Genomic DNA, 23,539 nt, shown 5'->3' on the forward strand with positions numbered 1-23,539 from the left:
GCCCCATGGTCCTGGTTGTGGGGTCCCTGGGGAGGGGTTGCCCCCGTGCTTTGGTGGCAGGGGTAGTTTTGCAAAGAGGAATGGAGCTGGTGCTGGGAGAGTGGGCAGGACTGGTTGGTCATGAGGACAAGATGCCTTTCTGTCTGCTGCATCACAGCAGGTCACTGTGCCCTGGGCCTCCAGCCAGACTCTGGCTGAGACTTGGGGTGCAGGCAGTGTCCCCACACCACCTGCCTGTCTGCAGAGCTTTGCATCTGCAGGGGGCCCTATGGGGCTGAGGACAACAAGTCAGGGTGAGGGTAGGCACAGCCATGGCCTCCAGCACTGGTTCTCCCCTTCCTAAGGGGCAGGGGACGTGGCTGTCACCCACAGCTTGTTCAGATGCAGTGTGACCACCTGAAGGGCAGGTGGGTGTCACACATACTGTCTTCCATGGCAGGGGGTCCTGTGCCCACCCCACAGCACCATCCTTGGGTCTTCAGCTCTCCCAGGGCAGGACCAGCAACCCAGCCTGGGTCCCCAGCTAGCCTTTAACCCCTTGAGTGCATCACAAGTTGGGATGAGAGGCTGGGCTGAGTGTCCCTGCCATGAATATCGGATTAGATCCCTCACCTGTGCTGGCTCACCAGCTCTGCCAGTGAGGAGTGAAGCTGCAGCAGTCAGCACGGACACACAACAGGTTTGCTGATGCCAGCAAATCCTGCCCTGGCTCTGGTTGCAGCAGTGCTCAGAGCACCCCCTGTGTGTTATTGGAAGGACTGAGATGGCTCTTTGGGGGCTGGCTGGCTGTTCCCCTCGAACTTTTTTTCCTTCCCTTGTCCAATTCTGTCATCCATGGAAAAGCAGACACAAACTGGGGCAGCATGTCTTGCCTCAGTGCCAGGGAGGCTGTAAAGGGGCAGAGGCAGTGTGGGGGAAGGCAGGCCCGTGCCTGGGAGAGCTGGAAGACAGAGAGCAGGGAGAAAACTTGCTCAAAACAACTCTTTATAGAAAGCAGGGTGTCTCCTCTGTGCAGCACCCCCTGCACAGCAGGACTGTGACCCTCACTGGGGCAGCTCCCCTGGGTGCTGTGTCTGTAGGTGCAGCCAACCTCATTGTCCACAGTGAACACCTGCTCCAGGTTCCTGTCCTCACCTGTACCTGCACTGTACCTGCAGTCATGGTTGTGATTTTCTAGAGAGAGGAGAGCTGTGAGGTTGCCAGGAGGGTTTCCAGCAGCTGGAGGGGGGCAGAGGTCCCCATGTTGGCAGTGCCACATGTGTGAGCACCAGGCACAAGCCTGGCACAACCCTGGAAATGGGGTACACAGCTTTGTGGGAACAGAGACAGGGACAGGGAGCCAGCAGCAAGGAGCACTGCTGAGCATGAGGCTTTATCTGCGATGGATGGAGTCACTGTGGGAAGATGCCAGGAGCAGTGATGAGGTGCCATGGGTGGGAGCCTCTCAAATACAGCCAAGGGACTCTGTAGCAAAGTGAAGAACCCAAGAACAAGGATGGGTGAGGCAAAGAGCCTTCAGGTACCTTGGCTGAGTGTTCCATGGTGTAGGACAATCCTAAAAGCAGTGGTGGGAGGAAGCTGGTATTTGTAGCAGTCCCCTGCTTTGCTCACTTTTTTCTGCTGCCCGTGATTTTCAGTGCGAACACGAAGAGTACCTTCAAGAGCATCATCTCCTCTGCCCTGGGGGAAGATCTGATAGAACAACGAAGACTGAGGATGCAGAAGAGCCAGCCAAGGTCATTCCAACGATCCTTGCTCTCTGCCAGCAAACAGAAGGGCTTGGGCTTTCCTTCCCCCAAATTATGTAACCTGCTACCTCCACCTTATGCTCCATCCCTCTGGCACAGCAGGCAAGATATCAGTGTGGCACCTTCCTGGGCTGCTGAATTCCTAAAGCCAAAGTTCAGCTGCACAGCTACCGCTCACACAGCTGTGCAGGGTTTGTCAGGAGCGTGTGGCACGTGTGGTTTGTACATTTGCTTGCTCTGGGGTGTGTTCTCCCTCCTGAGCTGATTCTCAACAGTGGCAGGGATGATGAGGGTGTTGTGAGACATCTCCAGGATGCTGCTATCATAGGGATCTGGTTTTGGGCAGTCAGCTGCGGTGCTGTGGTCCTGGAATGTGCAGGAGAGTCCTGCTGTTCCCAGCCTAGCAGTGTTAAGCACAGCTCTTGGAGCTGGGTCTGTAGGACACGAGGGGCAGCCACCTTCTCTCTGGGCGTTGCAGAGACAGGCACTGACCACCAGTCCTTAAAGAACAGGGACTGGGATGACTGGGCTCAAGTCGCCTGCTCAAAGTCTTACAGTGCCTTGGTGCTGATCCTTCTGGAATTGTAAATGGCTCTGTCTGTGTCCCCCACACAGATACAGCAGCCACCAGACTTGTGCAGGTGTTCAGCCCACTTTGGCAAAGCCCTACAGTGACATGGAACAGAGATAGTGTGGGGAGAGGGAAGCTGTGGGGACAAACATTTAACCTGACCCTCTGTGCTGGCAATAGCTCCCTCTCAGGAGCTTTTGCTGAAAAGCACAAATAGAAACCTCAGCATAGCTGTTCCTGGTGAATGTTTTGGCTGGATAGAGACTAGAACCTGGCAGGACAGAGATCTCCTTGGCTGGTGAGAGGATAATGAAAAGCAGAGTCTGCTCATCTTCCAGCTCATCCTGTCTTTATCACCTCCAGAGCTCCTGGACGCGATGTTCCAAGCACAGCAATGCTGTTCAGTTCCTAAGAGCCAATCCTGATAGAAAACAGTGAGAAACAGTCCCTTGGTGGGCACCACGCAGCACCCAGGCACAATCTGAGCAATCCTGCACCTCACACTCCCGTGCAATTGGCTGCCAGGCATCAGCACAGAGCAGGGCCATGGGGGAGATCAACTTTCCTTACTGGGACAGAGGATTTTCCACTGTTTGCCTTGAAGCCCTTACCAGCTTGGTACAGCTCCTAAAAGCAAAACTGACATTGCAAAACCAGTTCCAAAACACAGAACTATTCACACAGTAGTCAAGGTCTTCGGCTGTGTCATTCTCTGCTGTATCAGCGAAGCAGAAGGATGCGTGGAAAGAAAAAGGATCAGCATAGACAGGGCCATTCCTGAGGGTACAGCCTTGCTTCAAAGCCTCTTCCACGGGGGAGGGAACTGCTGTGAGGAGAGAAGGCTTGGAGGGATCCACAGAGTGCCAGCAGGACTTCAGCTGTGTGTTTTGCAGTTTATTCCTCCCTGTCAATGGCCTCAGGAATGAGCAGCTGCAGGTGCTGGATCAGGGCAGCAGTGCCTGGCCAAGAGCAGGAGCTGCTGGAGTTACAGCAGGGGGAAGCACCTCACCGCAGTTGTGAGCTGGACCTGGTCTGCAGGGAGGAGGGAGAAGATCCTTCCCGGGAGGAGAGGAGAAAATGCAGTGCTGGTACTCTCAGGGTCCCACTGAGCTCTCAGGCTCCAAACCAGCGCTGTCAGGGTTTACCCAGTGTCCCACTGAGTGGGTGTAGATGTTTGCTATCCAAAATATCTCTCACTCCCCAAGTACTGACATCAGGGGCCAGCATGTCAATCCCAGGCCCTGTGGAGGTAGAAAAATCAGTCACATCTTGTCTTGCAATTCATTTGCTGAGCTCCATCCAAAGCATATCTAGAACTGGGTGATTTCCCCAGGCTGGTCATGGTCTTGGACACACCAAGGAGTCCCCTGACCAATGTGTGGTGCTGCCCATATCCCAGGGCCACCCCAGATTTCCTTAGGCTTGAACGGCTTTGGCTTTCACAAGGTCTTTGCCTTGGCCCTTACCAAGAGGGAGTGTAGAGATCTTTGCCTTGTGACCAGCACTCACTGAACTCTCTCTCACATGGTGGGGCAGAAGAAACCTTCACTCCTCCCTGAGCCTGAGCAGGCCAGTGGGAGTACAGGATAGTGTCCAAGTGAGGCCCCTGCTCAGCAAGAGGACCAGCCTGAGGGTCTCTCTACTCCAAATTCTCAGTGCAAGTGTGAAGGGGCAGTGGAGGACTGGGACAGTGACAGGCAGTGATGGTGGCAGCTCCTGTGTCTGCCTGGCCAGGCAGCTGCTGCTTGCTCCCCTGACTGCCAGCATACACTGCTTACAGAGCAGGGACAAACCCACCTCCTACAAACTCCTTCTTGGCCTATCCTACAGTAAAAGGCCTTGTTATTTTCTCGAGCTCGTGTTCCCTTGCAAGAGCAACAAAACACAGTTGTAACTACAGGCCCCAGGAAAAATCACAGAGCCTCAGTACAGCATCCAGCAGCTGCCCTGCCCTGCCTGATGGCTCCAGGGAGTTTAGTCACAGCAGCTGGGGACCCTGGAATGGAAAAAAAGACATGTGTGAACTCCTGCTCCCTTTGCTCACTGCCCTTTGAAGCCCTTGCTGATTTGCCCCTTCCCCCAGCACAGCAGGCAGTGGTGGGAGCATCCCCACTGCAGGCTCCCTCAGCGTGTCTCCGGTCAGATGCACCGACCCATAAACAAGAGTTCTCCCCCCTCTCCCCGCCCCAAGCTGCTTTTCACAGTCGCTGGGTGAGTGTTACTCACTACAAGCGTCTCCCCCCACTCGGCAGAGCACATCGCTGTGATACGCTGGGAGAGGGAGGGCTGTGCAAATGGAGCGTGAGTTATGGGCTGTCGGCAGGGAAACGAGGAGTGAACTCACCCAGTATTTCCTTAGACTGATCCTCACATCCACCATGGCAACACAAAAAGGAACATCTGGAAAAGGCTGGGTAAGGCAGACAGATGTTCTCTGCCAGCTCACCCGCTCCCCGGGGGGAGGAAGTGACTATGGCAATTGTGGCTGTGTTGGTGAATCCAGGCAAGGGGCCACCACTTCCCACACATGGCTCCCTGGCAATGGCACGGAGCCTCTGCAGAGCAGAGCTGAAGGCAGGACAGGATATGGACCTGCCACAAATGCCACCAGCCAGAGCTGAATCCATGACAACCCAGGCACAGCAACTGCATCTGAGGAGCACCATGCTTGACACTTCCTGATTAACACCAACATTCTGGGCTGCCAGTGGCGTATTCTGCAACAAGACATGCCCTCACACATCTGTGCCCAGAGGAACATCCTGCACTTCCAAAGACCTTCTGATTTTCACAGCACCTAATGAGCTTCTCTGACTCGTGGCCCCATCCCATGCCCAAGTCACCATGTGCTTCATGTTCCCTTTGTACTTACCCACCACAGTGCATTTCTGTGCTGTTAATACAGCCAGGGCTTCCTCTTCATCATCATGGATTGAGCTGCTGAAACAAACCCCTGGGAAGGGAGAGAGAAGTGAAGAGTCCCTGCCTCTCTACCACAAAGGCGCAGAGGCACTGTAGGAAACAGGTTTTCACTGTAGGAAAGGCTTTCACTCTTCTGGAACAGCAGCATCTGGTTGTGATAGATGATTGTATTGATGATCAGAGGGCAGGAGCATCTCAGCTATGGAGACAGGATGGGAGAACTGGGGCTGTTCAGCCTGGAGAAGAGAAGGCTCTGAGGAGACCTTAGAGCCCCTTCCAGTACCTAAGGAGAGCTGGAGAGGGACTTTTCACAAGGGAGTGGAGTGATAGGACAAGGGGGAATGTCTTTAAGCTGAACAAAGATAGATTTAGATTAAATACTAGAAAGAAATCCTTCCATGTGAGGGTGGTGAGGCCCTGGTACAGGTTGCCCAGAGAAGCTGTGGCTGCCCCATCCCTCAAAATGTTCAAGGTCAGGTAGGATGGGACTCTGAGCAACCTGGTATAGTGGAAGGTGTCCCTGTCCATGGCAGAGGGTTGAAACTAGATGATTTTTAAGATCCCTTCCAACCCAAACCATTCATTGATTGTATGATTCCCTGTGTTGGTTCTTTTCCAGAGTTCTCCCTCATCCTGTGTTGAGAGATCAAATGTGTGACTGGGATGTTCCCCAGTGTCAGCACCCAGCTTTGGCTGATTATTGATGCCGCGTTTGGGTCCCTCTCAGTGGCACAGAGCAGCTGGCAGAGCTGGTCCTCTCTGTGCCCCTGTCCCTGCCTCTGCCCACAGCTGGCCCTGGGGCCATATCCCTGTGAGTACCCAGGAATATCCTGAATGATGTTCTCGGCCACCAGGCTGCAGTGTCCTGGATGCAGTGTTCTCCCATCCCACAGGGCTGTGGCAGGGGCAGTGCTCTGGAGCACCTGGGACATGAGGTGCTGGCAGGGATCAGCTACCAGATGTCCACACCAAGGCAGCTGGGAAAACAGTGCTATTTTTAGGGTGCTTGGTGCTTTTGGATCTCTGAGTAACATTCTTGTCACCCCAAGGCACAGCTCTGGGCATGCTGAGGGTCCTCCCGCTGGTGACTTGGGGATCAGCACGGGATGCATAGCTGTGGCTGGAGATGGCATCCTGGTGCCCCAGGCCATCCCCTGCCACTGCCATCTGCCAACACCCCACCACCTCCTCCCCCCACATCTCTGCCCGCCGGTACCGTGGGCAGCCGTGCTGGAAGGTGAGGTGACTGTGAGATGCCGTGGGAAAGAAACCCCTCTCCTCCCTGCCTGCCAGCACCACAGGGCTCACATTCCCAACCAAACCCTTCCAGCCGTGTCCCTGGCACAAGCCGGGCACCGGAGAGGCGGCGGGGCCGAGCTGGGGCTGTGCCGGGTGCGGGGCCCGTGCGCTGCTGCCCGCTCCGGGGTGTGCGGGAGCCCGGGATGCGTTCACGTGGCGCTGCCCGTGCGGCGTGGGAGGTGGGCCACGGCGCCCAGGGAGGGGGTGCCGAGCTACCTGCGCCAGCACCCCCTCCGCCGAGGGAGAACGCGCTTTTCAGGCAGCTGCCTGGCTCCTCCCGAGCCGGCAGCGCGGGAGTGCGTTGCCAAGGCAATGGGGACCATCTTACTCATCCTCCTCGCTATTGTTCTCCTGCCAGCCCTGAGGTGCCCGGGCGGGGAGAGGAGGAGGAGAAGGCAGCCAGCCCGGGATGAAGGCTGCCTGCGGGGAGGGGAAGATGCTCCCCATGATCCCCTCCCCGCCCCCCCCACGAACACCAGGCAGCTCTGGTGGGACGGGGACACGCTGGTGGCAAGATGCCGATGGGGATGGGGAGAGACACTGCTGGTGGAGCTTAGAGGCAGGTGGAAGCAAATAGCAGCAGGATGTGACCCCGCAGGCTCCTGCCTGCGGTAAAGTCCCAGCCAAAGGCAGAGGGGCCTTTTTCCTCTCCTCTGCCAGGACTTGCCCCAGTCCATGACGTCCCTTGGACCCGAAAGGGGATGTGCTGGGGACCGAGTCTGATCCCAGAGAGGGCACCATAAGATGTAACCCCACACCTGTGCCTCAAAGGGAGTTAGTTCCCCCACCGCAGCAGGCATGCAATGGGGTCCAGTCAATGCTGCAGGACTAGGAGCAGCACGCAGGAGCAAGTGTGGGGACAAACACCTTGAGGAGGGGACACATTGATGGGTGGGTGCAGGGATACACCCCTACTCCAGCCTCTCCAGCCATCCATTGGAGTGCCCCTTGGTGACATCGGGGTGCCTTACTCTGCCCCAGAGAGGGAGGGGGGCAAGGATTTTTATTTCATTTCCATATCCTGCCTCCCTATTTTTAGCCTTCGGGGTTTTGTTCCAGGCTGGCTGTTTACTGAAAGAAGAATTTCCAACCTCCCTTGTCTCCAAGCAACCAGGTGTGCCAGCTCCCATGGAACCAGCCTTACCCTATAGATCTATAGGGCTGGGGGACCGGTGCTAACTTTATCTCCAAGATGGGGAACCCTGTCTAACCTTAGCACCCACCCCTCTGGACCCTATAGATCTATACCTCCTGTCTCTGTGCTGACATCTCTGGGTAAGGGAGGGGACCCAGGTCCCCTAGGGTGATGAGGGGCGGTGGGAAGTCTGGGGGGTATGCTGGAGGTTTTTGGGGGGGATCCAGGGATGCAGGTGAGGCGAGCAGGCCGCCTTCCCCCCAGCAGCGCGAGCGGGAGTGCGTGGGAAGGAGTTAGACAAAGCCTGAGCCCGGGAGCAGAGGCAAGCGCTGCCGGGAGCTAGACGGGGCCGTTCTTCCCTCCCCGTCCTCCCCCACCCTCGGGCGAGGGGTACTCGGGAACCCATCTCCATCCCGCCACGCTGGCACGTTGTCCCGGTCCTTCGGGCTGACTGGGGTGCAGCCCCGTCCCCGGTAATGCCCGGGAGGGAAGCGGCCGTCTCCATCACCAGGTAGGAAGGGGACTGGGCTCTCTGGTGCCGCCACCCCCACCCAAGGGACCTACGCTAAGGTTTGGGATCCCCTGACTCTACCGGTCCCGGCTGAGCGTCCTGCTGTGCCCGAGCGCATCGGGGAGTGCCGGGATGCTCGCTCCTGAGGCACGCGGGGTGGTGATGCTCCGGCTACCGGGGGGCTGTGGGACCATGGGGAGCTCTCAGGGCAGCCCGTTGTGGTGACAAACAATGACACCGGGGGACATGCGGTGCGCCGGGACCCCCACTCCCCGCGCAGCAGCCGGCTCTCCCTCGCCTCCCCACTGCTGCTAGGGGTGCCGGGGCGGGCGGCAGCCGGGGGGAGCGGCCCGGGGCACGGTACCGCCCCCGCCGCCGCCGCCCCACGCATGCTCGCCGCCGCTGCCGCCGCCGCGCCGAGCCGAGCCGTGCGGGACGGGACTGGACGGGACGGGACAGGACGGGACCGGGCGGGAGGACCCGCCGCAGGTACCGGCGGCCCCGGGGCGCACGTGGCGGGACCGGACCGGCCGCCGCCGTCGCCCGCCCCGTACCGGCACCCCCGGGGGGGTTGGGGGGGTGGGCTGCAGCCCCGGGACGGGCGGAGGAGGCGGGTCGGCTTTCCCAGGTTCCGCGGGAGCGGCTTTGTCCGGGGCTCGGCGGGGAAAGCGGGGCCGGGCCGTGCACACGCGTGTCCGTGCGTGCGGGTGTGCCCGTGGCCATGTGCTGGCGTGTGCGTGCCCGTGCGTGTGCACACGCGTGTGCCGGGGCTCGCAGCTCCTTCGCGGAGCATCAGGACCGGGCACGGCGCCACAGCCCCGCGGGATCGCGATGCTGTCGGGGCAGGTCGGGGTGCGGGGCGGAGCGGCCCTCCGGGGATCGGGGTGCTGCGTGGGAACCTACAGACGGGGCGGGGATCATCGCCGCCGGGCTCAGCACTGCTGGGGGACGTCGGTGACCGCCTGGTCCCCGCTCCTGTCGCCTCCCTTGCGGGGAAACTCGCTCGCTGTGTCCGTTCGGCTCTGCCCTTTTCGGGACCCACAAGTGGCCGTGTCTGGAGGCGTGGAGTGCCCCACACCTGCCGGACCCATGTGCTCCCGGCTCTGCAGGGACTCCCTGGCACTGCCAGAACTGGGGGGCTCCCGGAATATTTGGGGCTTCCTGCCCTTCTTCTCTGCCCCACAGGGCTGGGAAGTGTTTGGGGACAGCTGGGTGACACTGGAACGTGTTTCCCTCATATGGAGAGGGAAGGGCTTGGGCTGCCCCGTATTCCTGCCCTTTTCTGCAGCCTCCCTTGGACCCCAGGCCCAGCTTGCTCTCACCCCTCACTGCACCCAGCTTCCCACTGACAGGAGGGGTCTGCCAAGCCACCGGCTCTCAGCCTGGTGCCCAGGACGATTTTCCATCTAATACTCTCTTTGCAGGGGTGCCTGCACTGTGTTCCCCGCTCCACCAGCCACAGCAGTGCCTGGATCCCGCTCCCGGTCCTGCTGCTCTGGGAGAAGGCTGACTTTTACGGTAGGCAGCTGACACTGTTCCTCCCTTCCCATGTGCCTGGGCACCGTGTGCCACCACACGGGCTGTGCCAGGCACAGAGAGTGCTCCAGGTGGCCACCCAACCTGTTGTCATGGGTGGCACAGAGAAAAACAATCGGCAGCTGAGGTGTACTGGGGGTCCATGTGCTGCTTGCTCCTCACTGCGTCATCCTCTCTCTTGCAGACCTGTGGCGGGACTAGCATGGGAGAAGCCTTCCCTGGGCATGGGCAGCGCTAAGGAGCCCGAGGGGCTGCAGGTGCTGAGCCTCCAGGCCAGGGCTGAGGACGCCTGTGAGCCCAGTGCCAGCTCCCCTGGCTGCCCAGCGGCAGGCGAGTGCCTGCCCGGCTCTGGCTGTGCTGCGGGAGCCCGTTCCATGAGGACCTGCTGTGTGCCTGAGGCAGAGTCTCAGGGCACCAAGGCCAGCTCACTGACAGAGAAGAAGGTGCCATCACCAGCAGGACCAGCTCCTGGCACACTTCTCCAGGACACCAGCACAGAGCAGAGTGTGGCAGTAGCAACAGGGAGCTGCGAAGGACCAAGTGGTGCTGCCCCTGCCTGTGGTCCCACAGGGATGGGGGTTCCCAACACCCAGAAGGAGGATGCAGCCCCCACTTCCCCTGTGCCTGATCCCTGCCTACAGGCAACCAGCAAGGACCTGGAGAACACACCAGCTCTTGCCAAACATGTGGCATTCGTGGAGCCCACTGCAAGCATCGGGACAACTGAGCTTCCAAGCCAGGAGCAGCCCCAGGACAACAAAGGCACATCCCTGGGTGCTGCTCCTCAGACAAAGAGCAGAGAGGCTCCCAAGAACCCCCAGGGAGGCACAGCTGATCCCCCCAGCAGCAGCAACGCGGGTACTGGGGGCCGAAGTGAGGCAGGACCAAGCTCCACTGCTGTGGGCCAGGGCAAAGCCAAGGGGAGCTCAGCCCGGGATGTGGGTGCTGGGAGCAGCCAGCAGCCCCAAACAGCCAAGCAGCTCTGTGAATCCTACTCCTTTGAAGTGAGCCCACTCCAGGACGCTGGGACACAAGACACGGGGACACAAGTGGACAGCCGTGTGTCCCTGGTGTCAGTGGCCTTAAGCCCCATGAGCCCACCGTGTGGGGCTGCTGCCTTCACCTTCCCCAAGAGAGAGACAGCCCCTGCAGCCCCACGCCTCGAGCCCTCCAAGAAGGACGCGGAGATGCAGGTGTCCATGCCTGTGGAGACCCGCTCAGTGGCCACTGGGCCGATGACACCAGTGGCCAAGTCCCCGCAGACCTCGTATCCTGAGGTGCAGGTGAAGGGGACGGTGCCGGAGGTGGTGGAGGAGGAGCCTCCGGAGCCCATCCGGGAGGTGAGCTGGGATGAGAAGGGGATGACGTGGGAGGTGTATGGGGCCTCCATGGAGGTGGAGGTCCTGGGCATGGCCATCCAAAAGCACCTGGAGAAGCAGATTGAGGAACACGGGCGGCAGGTGGTGGTGACCCCGCAGACCACCCGCACCGGCTCCCTCAAGGGAGGGCCCCGCAAAGGCGAGGCCAAGAGGCAGCCCAGCGTCTTTCGGGCTCTGCTGCAGAACGTCCGGCGGCCCCGGTGCTGCTCCCGTGCTGGCCCTGCCATGGAGTGAGTTGTTGCCTGTGCTGGCAGGGTGGGGGTGCCTCGGGGCTTCTCAGAGAAAGTGGGGATGGGTCCCTGCCCTGGCGTCCTGAGACACCCGGTGCCAGTGTGCAGGGCTGTGGTGGTGATGGAGCACTGCACACTGGGACAAGGTATCTCCTTTGCTGGGGTCCTCCCTGTCAGCCTGGGGTTCCCCCGTGAGTGTAGCCCCATGGAGGTGCCCTGGGACATGAGACTGGTCCTGTCTCTGTGCTTGGTGGCTTTTTTCAGCAAGGGGAAGCACATAGCTCCTTCCAGATGGAGGCAGCTGCTCCTGTGCGTCTCCTGCCCGTGGCACAGGTCTGAAGATGGCTCAGGGTGGGTGTTGCTGGCTGCCCTGAACTCTGGCACCCCAAGAAGCAACATCACTTCCCGTGCTGGAGAGACACTGGTGCATCACCCTGCCTTTGCTTTGCCTGTCCAGGGCTTGGCCACACTCCAACAAGCCAGTGGCTGTGCATGCGTGGGTCCCCACAGCTGCCCACAGCAGGCACCAATCCCCCAACTGCCCTGTCCTCTCTGCCCATTGTGGGTGCCCTGGATCTGGGAAGATGTGGCCACACAGGACACCACGACAGATCTCAAAGGAGAGAAAGGGGCCAACCACGTGTGTGATGGAGAGTTGCTCATCCCTGGCTGGAGGTGCTTGTGGAATCTTGTCCTCATAGCCCCCAGTTCGACCTGCCTGGAGGCAGCACATCCTCGCCACAGATGGTGATGGGCATGTAGCCTGCCCTGCTTCCAGGCCTGTCCAGATGCTCCAGTGGTGCTGGAAAGGCCCCTGTGCTGGGGACATGGGCACATGTCCTGCTGGCTTCTTCTCTCCAATGGCAGCTGGGGACGTGACAACTGCAAAACGCTGCCACTTTTTACAGCTGGGGTTTTACAGGGTGGGGGGAAGGGGAGCTTTTATTGAACTGTGTTTGCATTTTTGGAGCTTTTTAAGAGACATTTTCAGCCATGTCTGTCCTGCCTGGAGCCACTTCCTCCCCATGGTGGCCTGTGGGGCTGAGACCATTTTTTCAAACACTGTTCCTATGTTGCCTGTGCTCTGCTAGGCTGAAGAGCATTGGGAGTGAAGGGTCATTCTGCAGGGGGTTGAATATCCCTGTGGTCAGGCCCACATCCGTGTGGCTGGCAGCACCTCAATGTCCTGCCAAGATGTGGATCCTGGTCCCCCCATACAGAGGACCATCCCCACAGTGCCATAGCAAGGGGGGCCCAGGCCTGTGTTCAGCATCTGATGGGCAGGAGGCTGCAAACAAGGGGTGCTTGGAGAGCTGCACCATCCCCTCTGGACAGAAGTACAGGAGGGCTCAAGGTGCCAGAGTCACCGCTGCAGCCGTTTTCCCTCATTAAGGGTGAAGTCTTGCCCACCTAAACCCACACTGTACATCCTGGGCTTGTTTTGTCCCTGTGGGGCTGCAAAGGGCTTGCTGAAGTGCCAGCTGGCAGCCAGGGCTGTGGCAAGTGCCCACTCTGTGCCGTGGCACTCGCTGGGACCTGGCTGTGCTCAGTGCCTTGGGCTGTGGGACCGGTGCCACGGCCATGCCAGAAAGACCAGGAGCCGTGGGGCATCCCCTTGCCACCCTGCCCCAGGCTGTGCTCACCTCCAGCCCCGCACTGCCAAGCTGTGGCACACCAGCGCTGCAGCTTCATCACCTTATTTTCTTCTTTTTTTCCTTTTCATTTCTTTTGGGGGTGGGGTGGGGGGAGGAAGGGGCGGGAGGATCAGTCTGTCAATGTGGATGTTGGGTAATAAAACCTTGCACAAACCTCTGCACGGGGCTGCCTGCACCTCCCTCCCCCGGGACCGAGAGGGTCCTGGGGACAAGAAGCCAGACTGAGCCCCACAGTGGCACCTCCCCTCTGGTACCAGCTGATCCAAAACCAGCACTTCATGCTGGGAGAGATGACTCCAAGCTGACTGAGCCCCAGATGGGCTGATAGCAACAGGACACCGTGACCCCCGTGGAACAGTTTTATTGCCAGACACTGAACATATCAACACCGAAGCAGCTGCCCGAGTCCTGCTCTGGCCCCAGTGCACCCCGTGAGCCCACTCACAAGTCCGTGGTGGTGAAGGTGGTGTTGAGGTACGCTGTTTTGGTGGGCTCCTTCAGGTTCAGGGCAGCCACCAGCACCTCCTTGTCAGTGGGGTCTGTTGGCCGCATTTTGATCTGCTGCAGGAGGAGAGCGTGGTCAGAAGGGATGGGGACAGACATGTAAGGACAGGGACACCCATCCTTCCCTGGAGCTGAGGGCTGTTGAGGGGTGCAGAGTAAAGGACACAAGGGGTCCATAAGGCCCTGGGGACCACAGCAGAGAGAAGAGGATGCAGGGTGCTCTGTCAGGACTCCCAGCTGCCGAGCACTGGCAGCTCTTGGCACACTTACCTCGACCTCAAAGTTGTCATCTGCTGGTGCATTTACTGTATTTTCATCCAGGGAATTCATGCTGTGGAGAATGGAGGGTGGGAGGTAAAAAAAGACCCAGGCACTGGAGAAGTGAGGTGTGAGGTGACAGCCTGTGGCCTTTGGGACCTGCCCACAGAGCTCACCTGGTCACAGAGATGGAGTCCTCGTGGAAGCCCAGATCGTGGGAGGGATCGAGCGGGTGGTTCAGCATGGGGTTGGCCCTGGTCAGGGATGGGTGGCAAGTAAGAGCTGCTCCTTGGGGCGCTGCAGCCCCTGGATGTGGGGGCAAGCCTGGTTTCTCCCCACCTGCTGCAGGGAGCTCCCCACTCACCCCTCAGCGTTGTACTGGTTGGTCCCAGGGATGCCAGCTCCGTGCTGTGCTGTGACAGGGTTGAATGTTGTGGCCACCTTCAGAGCCTTCATGGCACTCAGCTTCCTCTTGTAGCTGCAAAGCCCAGGGATGGGGTGGGTGAGAGGGGCAGGGAGGAGCTGGGCTGTGGGATGGGGTGGGCAGAAGCGGGTTGGAGGATAGGGATGGGTCTGAGGGTGCTGGTGAGGATGGGGGTGGTGGGAGATGATAGGAGGGGGTGCAGGCTGTGAGGTACCTCCTGGTGGTGAGTACCAAAACCAGGGTCATGACGAGTATGAAGATGAGCAGGAATGCTGCCAATCCTGCGATAATGCCAATCAGCTCTATCTCCTTGGTGGGCTTTGTCACCTCCCCGGGGCCCTGGCACAGATCACGGGTGAGGGCACTGTTCCAGCCAGTGGAACTCCCCAGCCAGCCCCAAAGGAGTTGTTGCCCTCTCCCTGTGCCCCTTGCCTGGCCCCACTCACAATGACAGCCAGGCCCAGTTTCACCAGCTCAGCCAAGCCCAGCGGATCGGACTGTATGAGTCTGCCAAGGAAAGCGGAGGTGTGAGCAGCTGGGCTGGTTCCAGCATGTGGCAGTGCCTGTGCACAGCCCCAGCACTCACGTGCTCAGGTCATTGATGTCCAGGGCAGTGCCATTGCTGTACACAAAGTAGGCCTCCATCACTGACTTGGCATCCATGCTGCAGAATCAGAGAGATGGGGGGAGTGTGGTGCTGGGGTGCAGGGCATGGTGCCCTGCTCCAGGGTGACACTCCTGATGCCATCACCATGTCCCCTTCTCCACCACCACTCACTGGGTGTCACGGGTGTCCTCCATGCTTTGGATGGCCACCACGTAGACTGCTGCCTTGGTCACGGTGGTCAGGGCCCTAGGAACAAGAGAGAGGGGGGAAGCTGGGCTGGACATCCTGCTGTTCTCCTCACAGGCACAGAAAGCAGATGGACCTCCTGAAGCCTCCTCCTCTGGTTAGGACTGGCCTGGCCCACCCCATTCATAGTCCATGAAGCTGAGAGACACAGCTGGTAAGTCCAGCTGTTCCCCCCCAGCCCAGCACCCCTTACAATTTAATATTTTCGGAGTTACTCTGGACTTCTTCCACCGTTGACAGGAACTGGAGCCGAACACGGTAGCTCTGATCCACTGTGAAGATCTGTGTGTGGGAAGCAGGGCTGAGTGGAGCTGGGCCAGGCTCGTGGCATCCTGGGACATGGGTTGGGGGTGACACTCACATTCAGCACAGTCTGTACTCTGTGCACTGGTTCCTCACCATCCTTAGCCTCCACTGTCACCTTGTACTGCCCCTTCAGCGATGCATCAAGGTTGCTGGACACCCTGTGAGAACAGGGACATCAGCGATCCCACTGCGCTGCACAGGATGTCCTCTGCCATCCCTCAAGCTCCATCCTACCTGCATGCCCAGGCAGGACTCCAGAAAGGCTTTGTCCCCTTTGCAGCCCATGCTGGCCCTGCAGCAGGCAGGAGCTGAGCTGCATCCCCCCACCCCAGCCCAGCCCCATGGCCTCACAGGATCCTCCCGATGTAGGCGCCCTTGTCGAACGTTGTCGATATCATGAAGAGGTTCCCAAAGGGCTGAGTGACCCCGGTGTCCTCCACAAGCACCACACTGATGATGGAGAAGGTGATGTTTCCCCCCATCCCTGAGTCAACATCTGTGGCCTGCAGGGACAGAGTATTGCAGGAGCATGGGAGGGAATGGCCCCTGCCTGCCCACAGCGGGGACAAGTGAACAAGGCTCCACAGACTGACAGATACAGGCAGGCAGTTCCTCACCTTCACAGTAGCCACTTGCAGGCCCGTTACAGAGATTTCGGGGACAACCACTGCCAGGAACAGACAGATGGATGGTTCAGTCATGCTGGTGAGCAGCCAGACTTTCTGCAGACCCCACACCCACACAGCCCCAGGGTTCCAAGCACCCACTGCTGCTCTTGGCCCCACAGCCTTCATGGAAAGCACTGAGTAACCCCAGCCTGGGCCCCGCACTGCTCAGCCCTGCCCCGGACTTGGGGAAGATCCTCGCTGCTGGCGAATGTGGCAGGGCATGTGTGGGTGCAGCGAGGAGCCCATGTGATGTGCCAACCCCAACTGCTCACCAAAAGTCTCTGAGATGGCCCCGAAGACTGGCGTGTTATCATTCACATCAATAATGATGATCCTCAGGGTTTCTGCAAATGTCCCAAAAGCAGAGCTCTGATCACCAACAGAGCAGCCCTGCAGCATCATCCTCTGCTTCCCGTGGGAGCCCTATCCTCCCAAAAGGCTTAGATCAAAAGAGCTGGGGACACCCTCCCTCCGTAGCCAAACCACCCAGCTCCCACCCTGCTGCCCACAGCTTCTTGTGGGACGTGGGAGAGCCCAGCACCTGCCATGCCCAGGGGTGGTGGAAGGAGCGGGCAGTGGGGGCCGTACCATTCTGGCTGTAGCGGTTTCCCTTCTCAGTGTACAGGTCCTCCACCCGCAGTGTGAGCAGGACCGTGTCACACACCTCGTAGTCGATGTCCGAGCTGTTCACCAGCACCGAGCCGTTGGGTGCCAGCACGAACCAGTCCCAGCACACGTCCTCAGCACTGCTGTCCCCCTTGAAGCAGGCGACCGCCAGCTCCTCGAAGACCAGCGAGTGGTTGGTGTCAGGGTCGAAGGCGTTGAGCGTGCGGATCAGACCCTGCTGTGTCCCGTTCTCAGCCACTGACACGTCCTGCAGTGAGTCTGACAGGATGGTGGGGGACTCGTCATTGACATCTAGGATGTGGACTGTCACCGAGACGTTGGCCTTGTCCCCTGTGTTGTCTGCAGCCGTGTTCTCTGCCAGCACTGTCAGGGTGAAGAACTTCTGCTGCAGTGTGTCATAGTCCAGGGGCATGAGAGGGTCTACGGACAGCTTCCCACTGTAGTTCCCTGGCCCCAGGCGGGATGAGTGGATTAAGAAGTTGCTGGAGCCACCGCCTCTTTGAAGTTGGAATGAAATGCGGGAATTGATCTCTGTCCGGTCGGCATCTGTGGCCTCCACCTCACCCACGAAGGACTCTGCAGCTGAAGAAAGACACTGAGTGGGCAGTGGGCACTAACTCAGGGCCACGGCTGGTCCCACAAGTCTGGCCATGCAATTTCTACCTGAAGATTCTTCAAAGACTGAGAACTCATAGGACTGGTTGAGGAACATGGGAATGTTGTCATTCAGGTCCTGCAGGAGACAAAGCCCATGGCTGTAGCCCTTCCAGGAAACAGGATTCCCCACAGCCAGCTGGGGACAGGAGTGTGGGCACCTGCTTGCCCACAGGCAGGAGCTACACAAGCCTTCTCCTGCCTCCCTGCATCAACTATTCACTCTGCCCCCACAGAAAGCCTGGAGACACAGCACCTCTGCCACAGCCAGGGATTCCACATCTCTGCCCTGCCCATCCATCCCAGTTCCAAGCCCCAGCCTGCCCCAGCATGTCCCTGCTTGTGCCCAGGGCTCACCCCCACGGTGATGGTGACGTTCACCGTGGTGCTCAGCCGTGGCTCGCCATGGTCATACACCATCACTGTCACCACCATCTGTCCACGCTCATCTTCCAAGGCCTCACGGTCCAGCGGCTCCTTGCTATGCATCTCACCTGCGGCTGCATTGATGGTAAAGTTGTTGCTGAACAGTCCTGTCAAGATCTCGAAGCCCAATTTGCTGTTGCAGCTTCCAGGCTCGTCATTGTCGATGGCCTGAAAAGGTCAGCGTTTGGAACAGGGCTGTTGGGCACCTTGGGGACTGTCAGTCCCTCCTCTCTGACATCCCTGTAAACCCCCCACCTCTGTTGGTACCTACCTGGATCTGGGTACTAACATTCTGCCCCTCATCCACTGAGATGAAGTAGGAGCCAATGATGATGGGTGCCATGTCATTGGCGTCCAGCACAGTGATCTCCAGCACCGTAGTGCCCACCAGGTTGCCCCCATCCTTGGCCTGGAGGTTGGCGTAGTAGATGGAGCGAGTCTCCCTGTCCAGCAAGCTCCCATTGTACACCAGCAGTGCCCCAGTTGTGGCGTTCACCGTGAAGATTTTACAGCTGTGGCAGACACAGAGCCTTCAGGCCTGGAGCCCACTCTCCAGGATGATACATTGGTCGTGGCTGGCACCACCCTTACTTACATGGTCTCTGGGAGCAGCTGGTAGGTGATCTGGCCCAGGATGCCGCTGTCTGGATCATAGGCCTGAAAGACAAAACGAACCATCTGGTCAATCTGTTTCAGCCCTCAGAGCAGTGATGAGTTTGGGGCAGTGGCTGTTGCCAGTGAGCACCCCAAAAATGTGCCCCTAATAGGCAAGGGGTCCCACCCTTGAGTACCCACTGGCCCTGAGTCCTTCCTATGTGTACAGAGAGATCAGTGCCCTCAGCAAAAGCTGCACTAGAAGTGTTAGGTGTGCCCAGTGCCCTGCTTGGGGACAGTAGGTGTGCCCAATCCCTGCTCAGTGCCTGACCGTGATGTTTGGGGAGATGATGGTGCCATCGGGGCTGTTCTCTGTCACATTCAGGTAGTAGGTGCTCTGGGGGAACTCAGGGATGTGGTCATTGCTGTCGATGAGGTCGATGGTCACAGTGGCTGTGGAGCAGCAGTCTGTAGGGTTCCCTGTGTCATTGGCAATGATCTGCAGGATTGAAAAGGGACTGTGTCTCACATGAGTCCCCAAACATTAGGGGCTGTTACGCTCCAGCTCCCCTGCACCAAACAAACTGCCAGAGCAGAGCCCTGCTCTGCTTTAGCTCCTGAGCTCTGCAAGAGGAAGGTTGTGTCCCCACTGTGTCCCAATGCTTGCAGGGAGCAGGAACTGCCTCCACAGAGCAGTCCAGCCCTACAAGTCCCACCTGCACCACCATGACATGGCTTATCTCGTAGTCCACTAAGGATGAGTTTTGCACCAGGATCTGGACTTCCCCTGTGCCCACAATGGTTGTGGGGAACACAGTGAAAGCATTGGCATTCGGACCCTGCAGACTCAGCTCAAAACTGCTGTTGATGCCCTGCCAGGGAGAAACAAGAGCGAGGGTGAGTGCTGCAGCCAGGACAGACACCAACACTGCAACCCAGCACCATGGACAGGCTCCTACCTTATCTGGGTCTCGGGCAATGATGTTGAGGTTGGACACTGGCAGTCTGGAGGAGGAGTGCTCTATGATGTTGCCCATGAAGTTGTTCTGAGCACTGACAGAGAAGTCGCAGCTGGACAGGGAGCAGTTGTAGAACTGGGGCTTGTTGTCATTGACATCAGTCACCAAGACTGTCACCAGGGTGCTGGCACTGGCCACCTTGCCGTGGATATCCAGGTTCTTCTCAAGTGCCTGGGCAGGAAGAGAGGGGAGGTTGGAGGGGCTGAGGAAGAGGAAGAGGAAGAGGAAGAGGAAGAGGAAGAGGAAGAGGAAGAGGAAGAGGAAGAGGAAGAGGAAGAGGAAGAGGAAGAGGAAGAGGAAGAGGAAGAGGAAGAGGAAGGTGTTCCCCTTGCTACCTCCTACTCACCGTGACTTTCAGTAGCACTTCCTCGCTTGGCAGCTGCTCACGGTCCAGGGGCTCACTCACAGTGATGATGCCCGTTGTGTTATTGATAACAAAAGGAACACTGGCATCTAGGACAAGGGGACAGCAGGAACCCAGTGGCAGCCACTGGGAAAGGCAGGCCTGGCCCTCTCTCTGCCAGCAGGTCAGGCTGGCAGAGCCTGTGTGCCAGAACCAGTTTCCAGTTTGCTGCCTGACCACCCCTCCTGCTCATGCCACCATGTCATCCTCTGCCTGACCCATTCTGTCCCATCACTCACTGCTGATGATGTAGAAGATTTCGTCATTCACCCCTGTGTCTTGGTCCATGGCAGTGACGGTCAGCACAATGGTGTCCTGTGGGGACATGGCCATCAGGGCAGGACCTATGCCCTCTCCAGCTGCCCACAGGTCTGGTGGCCCAGACACTTCAGGGCATAAGAACCCCCAGGGAGGGGCAGGGGCAGGGACATGACACTGGGGAAGGCAGGCTCCTGACCAGGTCGCAGTTCTCAGGCACAGAACCCAAGTAAGGCGCATTGAGGAACCGTGGGTTCAGGTTAGGCATGTCCTTAATGGTCAGGGACAGGTAAGTAAAGCTCTCCTGGACAGTCCAGTTGTTGTGCAGCCATCCTCCACCATCCTGAGGAGCAGAGCACCTGTCAGTCCCACAGCCCCCTTACCTGGCAGCCCTGCACCCCCAACCTGGATGGTCCCCACCTGGGCAAGGATCTTGATCTGGTAGAAAGTGTTCTTGGAATAGTCCAGGGAACCATTGAGCACCACACTCCCATTGGGCAGGATATAGAAAAGCTGGAGATTCTTCAAGTTGTCTGGGATCACCTGAGCAGGGGACATCATCCTCAAGGCAGGGAGCAGAGGTGTTCCAGCAGAGATGGGGACTCAATCCCCATCCTTCTGCCAGTCTTGGCCTATGTGGACCCCTGACCACCTGGCTCATTCTTGACCTGAAACTGTTCAACACCTTGCACCCATTGCCCAGTGGGTCGTGACCCAAAACCTCCCTGCACCCCAGAGATATGGGTCTGTCCTGGCCATGTCCCCCAGCACCTCAGCACCACAGGGGTGGCCCAGGGGTGGGTTTGGGTATGGTATGCTCTGTGCTCACCTCCTTGATGCTGTAGCTGACTTTGGAGGCGTTCCCAGTGTCGCTGTCGTTGGCAAACACGGTGTAGATGATGCTGTGCAGACTCGTGTTCTGGGCACACAATGGGGGTGGAGGTGGCAGAGCAGGGGGTGATGCTGGGCCTGGACCCTGCCAGCCCCTCCCTGGGGTGCTCTGGACCTGCAGCACTGTAGGTACTGCCCAGTGCCATGTGATATACAGTGACAAGCTGCTGTCCTTGCTCAGGCCAGGCAGAGGCTGGATCCCCTCACTACCCTCCCTGGGGCCCCTTGGGAACAGAGGCTACACCCCAACCCTGGAGCTGCTGGATGGGGGTCAGACTTAGCCCCACACCCCATCTACACCTTGATCCAGCCTCATGCTGTCCTGGGCTGACAGGTAGCTTGGGCACACCCTGAACAGAAACTCATTGCAAGGGCAGAGTCCCAGTCACATTCCAGCGCCTCAGGGTGACACAGAGGCTGCCATCGGGAATTGCCCGAGCACAGAGTGCTCCCAGGTGCTGGCTGCACCATCGATGACTCCACGCCCAGACACACTGTCACCACACACCCAGGTGTGGAGTCACACAGTTCCCAGCCTGTTGTTGTCCCACTGCTGGCACACCCATGACACAGGAGCCACCCAGCACCCCTGCCCTGATGCCCCTGGGGGCTGGGAGGTCTCAGGAAGGTACCTCAAGGACGATGGCATTATACGGCAGGCGTTGGAAGACCGGGGCGTTGTCATTACGGTCCTCCACGATGACGGTAACTTTTTGGGAGATCTACCAGGTGTCAGAGAGGGCACAGGGTGGGTGTGTGGGAGATGGTGGCCAGCAGAGCTGGGTGCAGTTCTGGCAGCTCATGCCCACCCTAGCTAGCCAGCTACCTGCTTCCAACTGCCTTCCCACCGAGCCTTGTCCATGGACCTGTCCATGGGGGCTCCCTTCCCCCTGCAGCCACCCAGCCCTTGTCCCAGCACTCACCTCACTATTTACACCATCCGACACTCTGGCGATGATGGTGAGCCTGGCCTGGAGCTGAGGGGACACAAGGTAGGACTTGGTCAGGGCCAAGGTGGAGCTCAATCCTTGGATGGCTGAGCCCCAACCTCTGTGAGGACAACTCTCCCTCCAGGAGCGGGGTTTTGGGGTCAGGGAGTGACCCACAGGTTCTGTCCTCCATCCCCATATCCCCAGACTCCCACTCAGGACATCTGAGCCCATCCTCTGCCCACACCTCACGGTCCAGAGAGTTCCTCAGTGTCACTCTGCCTGATTTGGAGTCAACAGAGAAGTAGAAGGCGTCTGTCCCGCCGATTTGGTAGGTGAGAGGGTCGTTGTCTAGGTCATAAGCCTCCAGCTGGAAAGCAAACTGGCCTGGGGGCACAGGCTGTGTCAGCCCCTGCCCAAGAACCCCCCGATTGCTCCTCTGACACCCCAGGCCCTTCTTGAGGCCACCCTACTCACCCAGCTCCAGGTCCTCAGGCACGTAGATGATGGTCATGTTGATGATGGGGACTGTGTTGCCTGAAACTACAGGGGAAGAGGAGCTGAGCACCATCGCTGTGCTGGGCTCTGCTGGCACACCCACGTCTGGCAGCACCTCCTCAGCTCCAGCCCCAGCTCCCAGCTGTGGTTTGGGTCTCTATGGGAGGCAGGGGAATCCCCAGCCCTCTCATCCTTGTGCTCATCCCACATCTCCAGACCACGCTTCTCTTCCAGCTGCAGCCCCCATGCTTTCCCTACTGTCTGGCCCTGCCCTGGCTCTCCAGTGGGGTAGGCAGCAGTTTTGGGTTCGCAGCTTCCCCCAGGGAATTGAGAAAGAGTATTGGGGGTTGAAAGCAGCTCCAACACCTCCCACCCACCCATGCCAGATGCCAAGAAGAATCCTTACCTGTTGCCAGGAGGAAGGGGAGCAGCACCAAAGAGTGCCATGCCATCCTGCCAGGATACCTGTGGGCACACACCAGGGGACAGACACCTGAGAGACTGAGACCTGTGCCCCAAATCCCTCCTGGGGAGCAGCCACCAGGGCAGGAGAGGTGCTGACGGGGACAGTCCCCTCTTCTGGTGAGCAAACACCAGGCTCCACACTGCACTCCTGGGCATGGGCTCCCTGAGGACATGGCATGGGAGAACAGGATTCACCTCCAGCTACAGGAAACTGGAGGTGTGCCTGGGGAACCCCAGGAGCTTGTCCTGGGCATGGCTGGAGGCTCCATTGCTTGTGCCCAACAGGGCTTCCCCAAGCAGTGTTTGGAGTCCAAGAGCAACCCATGGCATGACCATGGTGTCTCCCTCCCCGTGCCAGGGCCTGGGGGCAGCTCCACAGGTGACAGACACCCCCTACTCCCCACCCATGGAGCAAGGTGCCCGTAGGGGCCGGGATAGGGGCTGACATCCCTTACCTGTGGCTGTGTCCCTGGGGATGCTGCCTCTGCACTCGAATTTTGACCCTGCCAGACCTTTGCCTCCTGCAGTAAACATGTTCATCAATCATTAACTGCAATTAAGGGGTGAGAAATCCCTCTCCTGTCTTCTGTACTCTTTGTGCTCATCCCACAGCTCCCACCCAGCTCTGCTCCAGGCTCAATCCCCAAAACCAGGTCCCCAGGTCTCCACACTGGGTGCTGTCCCTCAGGATTCAGCCACCCCAACCTCCATCCGTGGGATCCCAGCTCCGAGAAGGGGTGTGGAGCCCGTGGGGATGCAGAGGGATCTCAAACCCC

At 58.9% G+C, this 23,539-nt stretch overlaps 2 protein-coding genes across 3 annotated transcripts; one reads left to right on the forward strand and one right to left on the reverse strand.

Moving 5' to 3' along the window:
* The first annotated feature begins 8,052 nt into the window (after positions 1-8,052).
* GPRIN1 (G protein regulated inducer of neurite outgrowth 1) lies at positions 8,053-12,979 on the forward strand. Its single transcript, XM_088063629.1, has 3 exons — positions 8,053-8,186; positions 9,611-9,704; positions 9,907-12,979. Exon 3 carries the CDS (start codon positions 9,947-9,949, stop codon positions 11,333-11,335), a length of 1,389 nt encoding a protein of 462 aa, XP_087919755.1. The 5' UTR covers positions 8,053-8,186; positions 9,611-9,704; positions 9,907-9,946; the 3' UTR covers positions 11,336-12,979.
* Positions 12,980-13,330: 351 nt separating this feature from the next.
* Positions 13,331-23,342, reverse strand: CDHR2 (cadherin related family member 2). Of its 2 annotated transcripts, none has more exons than XM_088063786.1 (32): positions 23,219-23,342; positions 22,705-22,763; positions 22,278-22,343; positions 22,048-22,187; positions 21,795-21,848; positions 21,504-21,593; positions 20,810-20,899; positions 20,401-20,523; positions 20,180-20,323; positions 19,962-20,037; positions 19,666-19,772; positions 19,260-19,490; positions 19,017-19,172; positions 18,632-18,799; positions 18,302-18,363; positions 17,978-18,218; positions 17,638-17,874; positions 17,290-17,359; positions 16,588-17,208; positions 16,272-16,343; positions 15,949-15,998; positions 15,683-15,834; positions 15,387-15,489; positions 15,219-15,307; positions 14,951-15,025; positions 14,759-14,836; positions 14,619-14,679; positions 14,387-14,511; positions 14,113-14,226; positions 13,925-14,002; positions 13,761-13,821; positions 13,331-13,544 (listed from the first exon to the last, which is right to left on the reverse strand). In XM_088063786.1, exons 1-32 carry the CDS (start codon positions 23,308-23,310, stop codon positions 13,428-13,430), a joined length of 4,002 nt encoding a protein of 1,333 aa, XP_087919912.1. In that variant the 5' UTR covers positions 23,311-23,342; the 3' UTR covers positions 13,331-13,427. The 2 variants fall into 2 exon arrangements, with proteins under 2 accessions (XP_087919912.1, XP_087919911.1); XM_088063785.1 differs by having other exon boundaries at positions 13,331-13,547.
* Between the last annotated feature and the right edge of the window lie 197 nt (positions 23,343-23,539).

This window comes from Pseudopodoces humilis, chromosome 17 (assembly GCF_049639895.1).
Source record: "Pseudopodoces humilis isolate 2021_Gansu_Grassland_sample_001 chromosome 17, ASM4963989v1, whole genome shotgun sequence".
In the NCBI taxonomy this organism is placed as follows: Eukaryota; Metazoa; Chordata; class Aves; order Passeriformes; family Paridae; genus Pseudopodoces; species Pseudopodoces humilis.

Bases quoted from the DNA above. Each gene is read 5' to 3' on its own strand.
- GPRIN1 (XM_088063629.1), top strand. From the start codon at position 9,947: ATGGGCAGCGCTAAGGAGCCCGAGGGGCTGCAGGTGCTGAGCCTCCAG.
- CDHR2 (XM_088063785.1), bottom strand. From the start codon at position 23,310: ATGATTGATGAACATGTTTACTGCAGGAGGCAAAGGTCTGGCAGGGTC. The intron at 20,038-20,179 runs GTCAGGAGCCTG...ATGTCCCCACAG, and splicing joins TGCCTGAGAACTGCGACCTG to GACACCATTGTGCTGACCGT. The intron at 19,773-19,961 runs GTGAGTGATGGG...CCCTTGTCCTAG, and splicing joins AATCTTCTACATCATCAGCA to ATGCCAGTGTTCCTTTTGTT.